General features: G+C 34.6%; 2 protein-coding genes across 3 annotated transcripts in view; one reads left to right on the top strand and one right to left on the bottom strand.

The window, feature by feature from the left end:
- The window catches only part of LOC126632438 (E3 ubiquitin-protein ligase BRE1-like 2), a 58,000-nt gene that overhangs the window by 12,333 nt on the left and 33,113 nt on the right, over positions 1–12,554 (bottom strand). The window lies entirely within an intron of this gene.
- On the top strand, positions 6,278–12,183 carry LOC126632439 (probable rhamnogalacturonate lyase B). 2 transcript variants are annotated; one of them, XM_050302862.1, is made up of 15 exons: positions 6,278–6,431; positions 7,200–7,321; positions 7,445–7,504; positions 7,892–8,011; positions 8,104–8,223; positions 8,530–8,671; positions 8,895–9,065; positions 9,473–9,628; positions 9,745–9,851; positions 10,000–10,090; positions 10,216–10,357; positions 10,444–10,600; positions 11,347–11,463; positions 11,597–11,723; positions 11,809–12,183. In XM_050302862.1, exons 1-15 carry the CDS (start codon positions 6,390–6,392, stop codon positions 12,073–12,075), a joined length of 1,941 nt encoding a protein of 646 aa, XP_050158819.1. In that variant the 5' UTR covers positions 6,278–6,389; the 3' UTR covers positions 12,076–12,183. The 2 variants fall into 2 exon arrangements, with proteins under 2 accessions (XP_050158819.1, XP_050158820.1); XM_050302863.1 differs by lacking the exon at positions 7,445–7,504.

Below are 12,554 nucleotides of genomic sequence, written 5' to 3'. Positions count from 1 at the left end.
GGCATGGGGTTTCCAAAGCTTCTCCATCCACATGGTGGTGGTTTGGGGTTGCTGTGTGTGTGCGTTTCAAAGAGGAAAGGGGAAGTTGTAGAAGGAAGGAGCTCGAGGGAAAGGGTCCGGGGTGAAAAGAGGGAGAAGGATGAGAGAGTTGTAAGAGAAAGAGAATGAAAGGGGTTTTAAAATAATGAAAGGGTTTTAAAATAATAAAAAGGGGATAAGAAAATCCCGAAAGGGAAAGGGAATCCGGGTAGGGTGAAAGGGTGAGGGGACAAAAATCCCAAGTGTGTCCCCTTGGTTCGCTATTTGATAACCTATAGGATGAAACACGAAAATATCCGAAAACATTCAGCGTTCGAATGTAAAATCTTTGTTATAAATCCGAAATTCGAATCCACTCGTGCCTATGCATTCGTGGCGATGAGTATGATATGAATAATTTATTTAAATTAAAACTTCGCGTTTTGACAGACAGTCAAACAAAGTCAACTCAAGGGCATAACGGTAATTTCATAAATCCGTTAATATGAAAATGCAGGTGTATATATATACATATATATAATTTTTGGTCAGGAATATATACATATATATATGTGTGTGTGTGTGTGTGTGTCTGTGTGTGTATGCGAATATGCAGGTATTGTCCATCATAGCTTATAGTACAAAGAATCTTTTTATCAACAACTGATTATTCATATAAGTTGAAGGTATTTTTGTGTATTTAAGTGGAATTTTGGAGAATTGAAATTTTTTATAAAAAAAATGACATTTTTGAAATTAGGAGCTAATTTTTTGCTATTATTGAGAAATTCCCATGTTGCAGATCAAAGGAATTTACAACTATCACATTTTTATTTTTATTTCTCCTTTTTTATATAAGAAATGTACAATTTTCAATTTATTAAAAACAATTTTGACACGTGGGGCATATAATAAAAGCCGTTGTTATGAGAAGTACTTTCATGGCATGGACACACCTCTACAATAGTTTTTGCAGTCAGTTATTATGAGAAAGACTTCAATGATATTGACACTCATATTGTTATTACAACAAAAACTTCCATTGATGTACCACTACGATAGCATCCCAAACCAGTTAAGAAAAAAAAAAAGTTAAAAACTAAATAAAATGAGGATGTAATTCATTTTTGTTTTTATTACAGGCGGTACTACTCTTTTATATAAGAGAATACATTAGCAATTTTATTACTTAATAAGTAGTATCTTTAAAATGTACATCTAGGTGATATATAGAGGTCATCGAATCAAGGATATTCAAATTCATAAAGCAAGGCCAACTTGGCCAAACGATGTGCCACAACATTGGTAAAATGATGGGACACTGTTAATCATTGATGGAGCGAAGCTAATGGTTAATGTTATAAACAACTAGACCTAAAGAAGAAGAATCCTCTTGAGGGCTTCCAATCGCATGAACTAGCTGAAAAGAGTCACTCTCGAGTTGGATGCGATTTTGATGATGCTCTAAAGTGAGATGCACACCCTCCCTTGATGACATGAACTTTGTAGCCTTTGGACTAGTGATATGGAGAGACCATTCAGACAAACAGCCCTATGACTATGGCTTTGTCTCAAAACACAACATCAACACCACCAAATTTCAACGATCCATTGAAAGCCCCATCAACTTAGAGCTCTTGAAATGGTTTTAAGCCATTTGTTGGAAGTGTATTTTAAAGGTTAATCATAGGATGATATTTTATAGACATTTCATATATTAAATTGATTTAGTGACTCGTAAGAAATAAGTGGGGTTTCTCAACAATGACAAAATCATCAAAAAGTGGTGCAGTCTTTCCCTCGTGGGCGTCAATTGTGTGGCTTTGATTCATAGGCTTGTTTTCTTATTGTTCTCATTTCAAGGTCTTCAGGTGGATGGTACGATGTTTAGCTTGTGTATTCGATGGTGTTGGGTCCCACTACTACAAAAGGGGATATCACTGGCACTGGCAAAACCGACAAGAAACCCCAATTACTGTTGGATTTTTGGTAAAAATCTGACATTAAATCGTGCAATGTCAAATAGAGGAACTGACACCAATGCTACCGCCACGAAAAGGGAATTGACGTCGCTTAAGAAGCAAAGTAATATAAAATAAAAAAGAACAACAGTGTCGCTTAAAAGTGACATCGAAGCTTGCGTCGGATACAAGCGACATTAAGTAATGACAACAGTGTTGCTTAAAAGTGACACATCCTGATAATTGAATAAATAAAATAACCACTATAATGTTGCCCATAAGCGACACCACCTAATAATTGTTTTTTTTCTTTCCGGAACTCCTCTTTCTTTTTCACCGTCTTCATCACCCTCTCTTAATCCTCACCTTCTTCTCTTCACTGTTTCCAATAAATCGATGTTGCTTGCGTCCTATTTTTCTTCTCTGTGTCACCTTCCCCTCACCTCCTGCATCTCAGATTTCAAAACAAGTATATTTGTTTGTCTTAAGCAGAAAATCAATCAAGCTAACTCATTAAACACCCCAAAACCCGATCTTTACCCCCGTCCTACCCATCCCTAATCCCTACTTTTCTTCACCCAAAAAAAAAAAAAGCCCATAAACCAAGAATTTTTTTTAGTAAACGATTTTTTTCGTATGTTCCAAACACCCTTATAACCCATGAATTAAATTTTCCGAAGAGCCACGCAATTGATTGCAGGGAGGAAGAAAAAATTTGTCAGATTTCGTGTTTGATGTGAAACCATGAAACCAAGGGAGGGAGGAAGATGAGAAGAATAGTTTGGATTGATCGCCACTTGAGCCGTCTCGCAAACTAGAATTGATTTAAGTCATTGTTTAGTGCAACCTTGCAGCCTCATGCACGGTTTTTACAACAAATATATTAATAATACAAAAAAAAAATTAGCTTCAATTTTTAGTTATTAATAATTAAAAAATATATATATATAAATAATTCCCACCATATTTCATATATAGGCCAAAGCAAACATTAATAAAACTATTAACAATAACAATAGTACCAAACACTAACAATTATCCACCATAACTACAATTAACTACAATTCTTAAAAATGCACAACCTATACATATTCTTCCTGAACTCTTGCAAAAGATTTTGAATCAATTGTGTGGTTCATTGTTTTAAACTGTCGATTATGCTTTTTTTTTTAAATTTTTTTACAGCAATCTCCTGAAAAATAAGAGAATTTATTAGACAAATTTCAAGGTATAATAAAATAAATCATAAATGGAAGATTTCTGTGATCTCTAATCTCTACAGCTCCATGTTTTGAAAAACCATTAGAATTATCACTAATGCATTTTCCAGACGAATCAAATGAACAAGACTATTCTTTACAATTGGGAATTGAGGATCTGCATCTCTGTTAATCTGATCCTTATAAATATAGAAAAAAAACAATTAAGAACCCAGAAACAAAAATCAATTTTCAATTTAAGCATAATACTAGTTAGAATACAAAACATAAATTGAAATTAATAATCATAATAATTTAAAAATGAACCACCTTCGAACTCTTCATCTTCGAAATGGAGTTCCTCAACATGTTGATCTTCAAAATGTTGATCCATAGCAAACGTTAGTGGAAGGACAAGGAGAAAAACTGAAATGGGGAAGAAAGGAGAACGAGAATGAGAAGGAGAAAGAGAAGGAGAAAGACTAAAATTGGGGAAGAAATGAAAGCACGGATGAAATGGGGAAGAAATGGGTTTAAATATGGATACTGAGTTGGCGTTAGTTAAAATCGACATTGATTGCACTGACATCCAATTAAATTTAGCTTGGTGTCGGTTAACACTGACACCAACTTCTGGCACACTTTACTGATCTGCACTTCGAATTAAATGAAGGCACTTCCTGACACACTTTATTGAAATTCACGTGGCGTCGGTTTAGATGAAATTTGGTGTCGGTTATAACCGACATCATCTTCTGACACACGTTATGGATACTGAAACCTGCGTCAAATTAAATTTACTTGGTGTCGGTTAAAACCGACACTAAGTCTGACACTAACTGCAAACTCTTCTCAATCCATTTCCTCGTGCAAAACAAGCGGGAAAATTCCCGCCTAAATATTTCAAATTATCCATGTCTGCTACAACAAAATATCGATATTATCCTGATATTTTCATCGAAATTTCCATGTTTTTGGACTACCGATATTTCCGATATCATCGATATTTTAGACGTTGATAGGAACTCTATGTGGTACTATGTCACTCATGTATCTTACCATGCAATGTATAAAGTGTAAAATATGGTACTAATTCATTATATATAAATGATTATGGTGTGTTTAAATTTCTTTAATTAATTACTACATATTTTCTACACTTACAATGTTTGCTGGCTCGCTATATAATCAACTTAAATCAGTTAAATCCATCATGTAATGCATTTCCTTCCAATTTTTTTTTGTGATAAACTAATAGATAATTGACTAAATAAACATCCTGCAAAGTTTCAATAAAAATTTCCATGTTTTTCTTACAATTTCCATGGTTTTTATTCAATTTTTATCGATATTGATAATATCCCGATATTTCCATCGAAATTTCTGTGTTTTTGGACTACCGATATTTCTGGTATCATCGATATTTTATACCTTGACTACAACCGACACAAACTTTGAAATATTATGAAAATACTTAAAAACTTTCATTAATGTTAGATAGAAGCGACACTAGTTTTCTTTTAACCGACGCTAACTTTATGTCAATTACAAGCGACACGATTTTTGTTATGCGACACCACTATTTAAAAAATATTAAAATCTATGTCGCTTATAAGCGACATTAACAGTTTATGTCGCTTATAACCGACAGCAATTCCGACACCTTGTTAAGTAGGTGTCAAAAATGTCTTATCCGCCACTATGTTATATAAAACCGACATCAACCACCGACACAATAAGGCCCTTTTGTAGTAGTGTCCATCTTGTAGAGTTTACGCCTTGTCAGCTTATATTTCTTGTTGGTTACGTGTGGGCCACTCGTGGTTTAGAAATCATACTTCCAAGGAGTTTGTTATGTTTTGTGATGTTGTTTTTCCCTTGGCAAAGGACTGTGAAAACATCTTTATGATGCCTCATAGCAAGACTTCTTTGTCAATGAGCATTGTCTTTTCCAAGTTCATCAAAGATGATGAAAAGTTTTGTCCTCGTGAGCGTTGCCTTTCCTTTTAGTTATGTGTGATTATGTGGCTATAATTTTATATTATATTTTTAGGAAATTGTTATTAGCACTCCAAGAATCTCATTTTACACTCCAAACTTTCTATTTGGAAAGAAAAATACACTTGTAAAGAGTGTAGAATGAGATTTTTTGAGTGCCAATAACACTTCCCTATTTTTATTGTGGTTGCAATCATGATACTATTGTTATGATGTTCCTAATTTTATTTAAAGAAAACTAATGAAAAGAACTTGAAAACTTTGAGTTTTAATGATAAAGACAAAATAAAGGGTAAAGTGAATAGTACCATGTTTGACTTTTTAGTGTAAAAATGTGGCTTTTCGTTAAAGTGAACAGTACCGTGAACTTTTCGTTAAAACTCCCTTTATTTAATTATTGAAGAGTAATATTACACTTACCACCTAATTACACCATTATTTTATCATTTCTCTGATAGAGATAGGACCCGTCAACACATGTGAGTCTCATCTCTATTAGAAAGATTGTATAAATGATAATACAACGGTAAGAGTAATATTTTTTTATTATTGAAATGTTTCTTACCTTGAAAAAAAGTTTGGATTCATACTTTCTATTTTTTCCCTCCATTATCCCTCCCAGTTCTCTCTCCTTTTCCTCTTCTCTACAAAAACTGGAACTCAAACGAAACTTTAATTAGTCACCAAACATTAATCACTATGCAGTTTTTCCTTGTGCAAGCAACAATATATATATATATATATATATATATATATATATATATATGAATAAGAAAGTTTAATCAATCGACATCAACTTCAGATTTTAAAGGCATCAAGAATATTTGGTGAGGTATACAAAACATCACATTGAAATCATTAAACTACATCCATACGCCCAAAGTTAACCTTATGATCTCTTTTAATCGTAAACTAAAGAAGGAACAGATATGCACACATATGTTCATGACTGATGGGTTTGGTGCGGCTTTTTGCTTTTTGTACATGATGAATAATGCACTTTTCAAATCGCACGCAAGAGAGAAGTAAAAGAAAGAACGCTTAATTTTCAAGTTAAAGAAAACCCAGCACCAGCAGAAAGATAAGAGCATCTTTAAATATAAGCAATTCATGAAGAAGCCTCAAATATTGTCATTGAGATTTTTGTTCTGCCAAAGAAGCAGCAGGCTTGTAAGATCGATATAGCTAGCGATCGATCCGTCGAAGCCTCACTATGTCATCTCAGAGGGTTCGACTGATTATTCAGGACCGTTATGTAAGTTTCATATCATGCTATATATATAGAACACTAATGAATATATATGCATGTATTTCAAGATTAGCTTGATCGTTAAGCGAAGTGAAAGGATTCTATCTTTGGTCTTAGGATGTTTAACAGGATGCAAATTATGATAGAGCGCTACTTAAGTTGATTTTAATTTTGTTTTGATGATCTCGTCACTTCCTCATATGGGTTTTGTTTTATGGCCCTTTTCTACGTAAACTTCATGAAAGTTACAATATGCATGGTAAACCAAGTGTGTGGGTGTACTTCGAAATTGTTGGAATTTCAGACAAAATAATACTGGCTAGCCAATCAGACAATCATGATTACCATATGGTTGTGGTCATCATAGTGAAACCTAACTTCCAGATTATATTTTGACAGAGGTGGCAATGAGTTCAAACTCATGATTGATAAAAATAAAAAGTGACAGAATTAACCTTATAGGTTGAGTGGACTAGCCAAATGTTAGATTAAAACAGAAGCACTCAAATTTTTACCCTAATAGAGCATTCACAAAAGTTCGCTCCAGCTCTCGAATTCGATTCTCCTCTCCCAATATCACTAGAAACATTGCAAGTAAAGCCACACATAGGTTAGAGGCTTAATTAGAGAAATCTCCGTTATCTTTTTACTCCAATGAGCATTTTCTGGCATTACCAAATTGTGGTTTTATGTCCAAATTAACCTAAACAAAGTTTCTGATGACCCCCAAAAAATTGTCATTTGCGTATCTTATTGAACCTTTTTCGCAAACAGGTGGTCATGGATAATGGCATACTTCAAGTTACGTTATCAAATCCAGATGGAATTGTTACCAGAATACAATACAATGGCATCGACAATTTGCTCGAAGTTCTAAATGAAGAAGTAAATAGAGGGTATATATACTTCTTCACCATGTAACTGCTTACAATTCTTCTTTTCTTCGTTTATCAATGTTGAAACAGTACCAAAATTACGTATGAAAAGTTTTACTTATACTGAAACTTGAAACTTTGAAGGTATTGGGACCTTGTTTGGAGTGAAGCAGGAAGTGTGGGCACAACCGGGACATTTGATGTGTACGTAAATCCAGTTTTGCAAGCCAATTGGATTAAATCCTAATGTGGCAGAAAAAAAGTCCATTGGACCTAAATCGATAAGAAAATGAATTTGTACTAAATCCAATAGCAGCTTAAGCTTTTGGACTTAATCTAAGAGTCTTTAAATAATTGATCTTTATATCTCTTGTATCAAATCGTTTAGTCAACACTACAAGAAAAGTTAGCAATAGCTGCTAACATATTAGTAGTACAAAATGAGGTGGATAAAACCTTATCAGTGGCTAAAGGGTGAACATTGCCTTTACCCACCTCATTCTGTACAATAATGCTAGTGGCGATCTTGTCAACTTTTCTTGTAGTGTTCGTGGCTTCTCTTCTAAGCAATAATTATGGCTCCCTGTACAGGATTAAAGGGACAAAATTCAAGGTTAGAGTGGAAAACGAGGAACAAGTAGAGATCTCCTTCACAAGAAAGTGGAATCCGTCTCAAGAGGGAAAACTTGTCCCTCTCAATATAGATAAAAGGTTTGAATAATTCATTTAATTCTTAAGAAATGAAAAACTTGAACTAATAATCGTGTGTCACAATCTTGATAACATGACATTACATTTTGCAGATTTATAATGCTTCGTAATTCTTCAGGCTTCTACTCATATGCCATCTATGAGCACTTGAAAGAATGGCCTCCTTTCAACCTTCCACAGACCAGGATTACCTTCAAGCTCAGAAAAGAAAAGTAGCGAAAACTTTCTTCATTGTTTTCTATCTATAATCAAGTTAGCTATATAATTTATAGTCGTCGTTATCGACACTTAAAAATAGTAATCGTTGTTCCTCCATAATGCAAAGTATGAACGCAAAATGATTATTTTGTTGTTAAAAATTGTGATTCCTTGCAAGAGATCATATTTCAGCTTCACAGCACTATGAAATCTTGAGTTCAAATAATGTAACGTTAACAACTTTTGTATGTAAGCTAGTATGTTATATACTGGGAATGCTAATTAACTATCTATAATATTTTTGGTGGGTGATTTGTCAGGTTTCACTATATGGCCATAGCAGATAACAGGCAAAGATACATGCCCCTTCCGGACGATCGATCACCTGAGAGAAGTCAAGCCCTAGCTTACCCTGAAGCAGTCCTTCTTGTCGATCCTATAGAGCCAGAATTCAAGGGAGAGGTAAATCTTTCCTCCTCTATAAAAGAGGTCTAGCTACTAGCTAGGGTTAATTACGAAAATATTCTTGAACTTAATTGTATCAGAGTTCAAGACTAGGGTTTAAGGTTGGTTTAGTAAGGTTAGGCTTTACCAAATTTGTGTACTTTCAAAATTTCATAGAGGTTTTTCCGAAGAAAAGTACGATATTCATTAATAATAAAAAGTATACAATTGCATATTGTAGGTAGATGATAAGTATGAATACTCATGCGAGAACCAAAACCTGCATGTTCATGGTTGGGTATGTATGGACCCACCCATTGGCTTTTGGCAAATAACGCCCAGTGATGAATTTCGATCTGGTGGACCTCTCAAACAGAATCTCACCTCCCATGTTGGCCCCACTTGCCTTGCGGTAAATTATATAAACTGTTTCAACTTTCATGCAACAGAGCTAGGAATTTAAATAGGGGTGAACTAATTCAATTTTCTTAAAATATGAATATGTAGTGAAATTTAAACATTGAGGGTAGGCTAAATTCTTGTTTTGTACAATATTAGACCATAGCATGCTTATCTTAATAGCAAAAAAAATCATCTTTTAAAACTTGGGGTGTGCTAAAGGCCAGGGCAGTCACTAGTTGGCTCCGCCCTGGTTGCATCCATTGACAATAAGTAGTGTTACAAAATACATGATGCACATCTCACGTTGAAAACTTAATAGAATAGAATATTTGAAAAAATCTACTGAATTAACTATATTATACTTTTTTTCTTCTTAGAAATACGTTGATTTATATTGTTGAAAATACAACAAAGCAGATGTTTCTTAGCGCTCATTATTCAGGAGAAGACCTAGTGCTGAAGCTGAAACCAGATGAGCCATGGAAGAAAATTTTTGGTCCTGTATTCATTTATCTTAATTCTGCGTTCGATGCAACTGATCCATCACCACTTTGGGATGATGCAAAAAAACAGGTCGACCTTTTCTTCTAATTTAAACGAACCAACTCTAAAAGTATTTAATTTCATTAATTCAAAAAATTTAGAGTAATAACTAATAAGTAGCTAGATTATATACTTTGGACGTTCAGATGATGACAGAAGTGCAAAGCTGGCCTTACAAGTTTCCTGCTTCCGAGGATTATCCGCCGTCAGATCAACGGGGCAATGTTAAGGGTAGAATACAGATTCTGGATAGGTACTATTACTTAACCCAAATATTACTTAAGCTAACTAATTAGTAGATTACTGGAAGTAAATAATGATCATGAGAATTGCATACCGTCTTTTACTCCCAGTTTTTGTGAAATTCGTCCAAAATTTTACTTAAATCTATACATGTCTAGGTATGTTAGTAAAGATCGCGTACCTGGAAACGGTGCGTATGTAGGCTTGGCACCACCAGGAGACGTTGGATCATGGCAAAGAGATTGTAAGGTGATTTGTTTTCTCAACTTCATAACCGAGCAAGTACTGTTTTCCAAGAACTCGAAAAACAGGGAACTAGTAGGAAAGAGTATTGCAACTCAATTGGTTGACAATGTTTGCATTTTATACATCAGGGCTACCAGTTCTGGACTAGGGCAGATGAGAAAGGATATTACTCCATACAGAATATACGCGAGGGTGACTATAATCTCTATGCATGGTGTCCTGGTTTTATCGGAGATTATCGATATGACGCAACTATTAGCATAACCGCGGGTCTCTCTCGTATTTTTCTTTTCCAGAAGACTTGATGAATTACCGTTATGATCAATACTTTAATATATGTCTATATTAATAAGCAGGTTGTGATATTGATGTGGATGATATTGTATATGAGCCTCCAAGAGATGGACCAACGTTGTGGGAAATTGGCATCCCTGATCGTTCTGCTGCTGAATTCTATGTTCCTGATCCTAATCCAATGTATATCAATAAACTTTATGTCAACCATCCTGATAGGTTAGTTTTCGAGCTTGGTTAACCGACCACTCCATCTCTATGGAATTTAAATTTAGTCACAGCAATCTACATCTGACTACTATAGTACTTACGTTAACGTATAAGCGACTATACATCACAAATAAATGTTCTCTTGCCAGACATCTTTGACAAAGATAAGATGGCTAGTTGCCACCATTCATCAACTTGATTTTGGCTTTTGCCTAAATGTGTGATCTAGATTAACAATTAGCTACCAACATAAACATCAGTCTGGCAAGAGAACCAAGAGAACATTTTGTTGGAAAAGTTAGCAAGTTGGTAATTTGGTTTATTTTTATGTTAGGGTATTCTTTTGTGGTATTTTATGTATTAGGGCTTTCTAGTTAGTAGGATATAGATTATGTTTGCTTTCCTATTAATCGTGAACCCTTTTGTTTCAAGATCAGGTCTCTTTAGAAACACACCTTTTGTGATTTTATAGAAGTTTGCGTTCTTCTTTGTTTTAGTCAATAGAATAAGAACAATTTTGCAATGAGTTTTTTTTTTCTTTTGTCATCCTTTCATTTGCTACCACATTTTCCTATATGTGTGTGTATGTTCGGTTGAGAGTATTAATCCCAGATCGGTGAAAGAAGAGACCTTGCACGTGCTTATAAGTAGTTGGTTACTTTTCATATTATCAGTTGGTTTTATGGTGGAACCTCAACTTTTTTTATGTTCCACTACATAAAAGATCTTGATCATTTTCTTACCTACACTTTCAGGTTTAGGCAGTACGGATTATGGGAAAGATATCAAGAGTTATATCCTGATGAAGATTTAATTTACAGCATCGGCACCAGTGACTATACTAAAGACTGGTTCTTCGCCCAGGTTCCTAGGTGGAGTTCTTCCTAACCTACATTGGCTTTGCTTTCTCAATGTGTCATTCTTTGTGAGTAGTTAAATTAACAAATAAATTTCGAAATTAAATCCGTAGCCTTAACTTCGAGCCTTTTGTTTCACAATATATAGGAAGAAAGATGAAGACACATATCAAGGCACTACATGGCAAATCAAGTTTCAACTTAAGCATTTCAGTGAAAGTGATACCCTCAAACTTCGAATAGCCCTCGCCACTGCAAACATTGCAGAATTACAGGTACATGTTACGTGTAGAATTGCATGTAAGTGTAACCAAAGCTCTAACTAATCTGGTTGCTTTTGTTGTTCTTTTCCTATTGAAGATTCGAATAAATGATTCGAAAGCCGACCCTCCGCTGTTTACGACCGGAGTGATTGGAAACGACAATACAATTGCTAGGCATGGAATCCATGGTCTGTACTGGCTGTATAACATAGATATACCAGGCACATTGCTGGTGGAAGGAGCCAATACCCTATTTCTAACGCAACCAATGAGCAGTAGCCCTTCGGCACCTTTCCACGGACTCATGTATGACTATATTCGTTTAGAAGGTCCATCATCTTCTTCTTCTTCCAGTACCACCTAAATTATATCTGTGCTTCTTTAATTAACACAAATTAATGAGGATAATATTAAAATTTAATGTATAAATACCTTAAAGTTATCATACTCTCTGGCGATTTCTTATTTCTTATTTGTTGTGTGTATTTTATGCACATTATTTACACATCATAAATAAGTTAAAGTAAAGGTAATGCTATCCACACACATATTTTGACTTCTCACACATCTCTCTCAATTTTCTACTACCGAATCGAATGGATTGAAAAAAAAAAATCAATTTCTTGTATTTCTTGAAAAAGCGATTCGATTGATGAAATTGGACAAGAATTGTCTGCCCTCCACTTCCGGTGCCCTCTCCGTGCCTTCCTGTTTGTGTGGTCACGGTTAAGCCACGTCAACATTTTATATTACTATTCATTTTTGTCTTATTATATATATAAAAAAAAACAATATAAAATGTTGACGTGGCTTAACTGTGACCACACAAAACAAGAGGACACG

This window comes from Malus sylvestris, chromosome 8 (assembly GCF_916048215.2).
Source record: "Malus sylvestris chromosome 8, drMalSylv7.2, whole genome shotgun sequence".
In the NCBI taxonomy this organism is placed as follows: Eukaryota; Viridiplantae; Streptophyta; class Magnoliopsida; order Rosales; family Rosaceae; genus Malus; species Malus sylvestris.
Note: the sequence above shows the minus strand (reverse complement) of the source record. Positions and strands in the feature narration are given on the sequence as shown.

Excerpts from the sequence above, each read along its gene's own strand:
- LOC126632439 (XM_050302862.1), top strand. The coding sequence starts at position 6,390 with ATGTCATCTCAGAGGGTTCGACTGATTATTCAGGACCGTTAT. Across the intron at positions 7,505-7,891 it reads ACAACCGGGACATTTGATGT|GATTAAAGGGACAAAATTCA; the intron begins GTACGTAAATCC and ends CTCCCTGTACAG. Across the intron at positions 11,724-11,808 it reads CAAACATTGCAGAATTACAG|ATTCGAATAAATGATTCGAA; the intron begins GTACATGTTACG and ends TTCCTATTGAAG.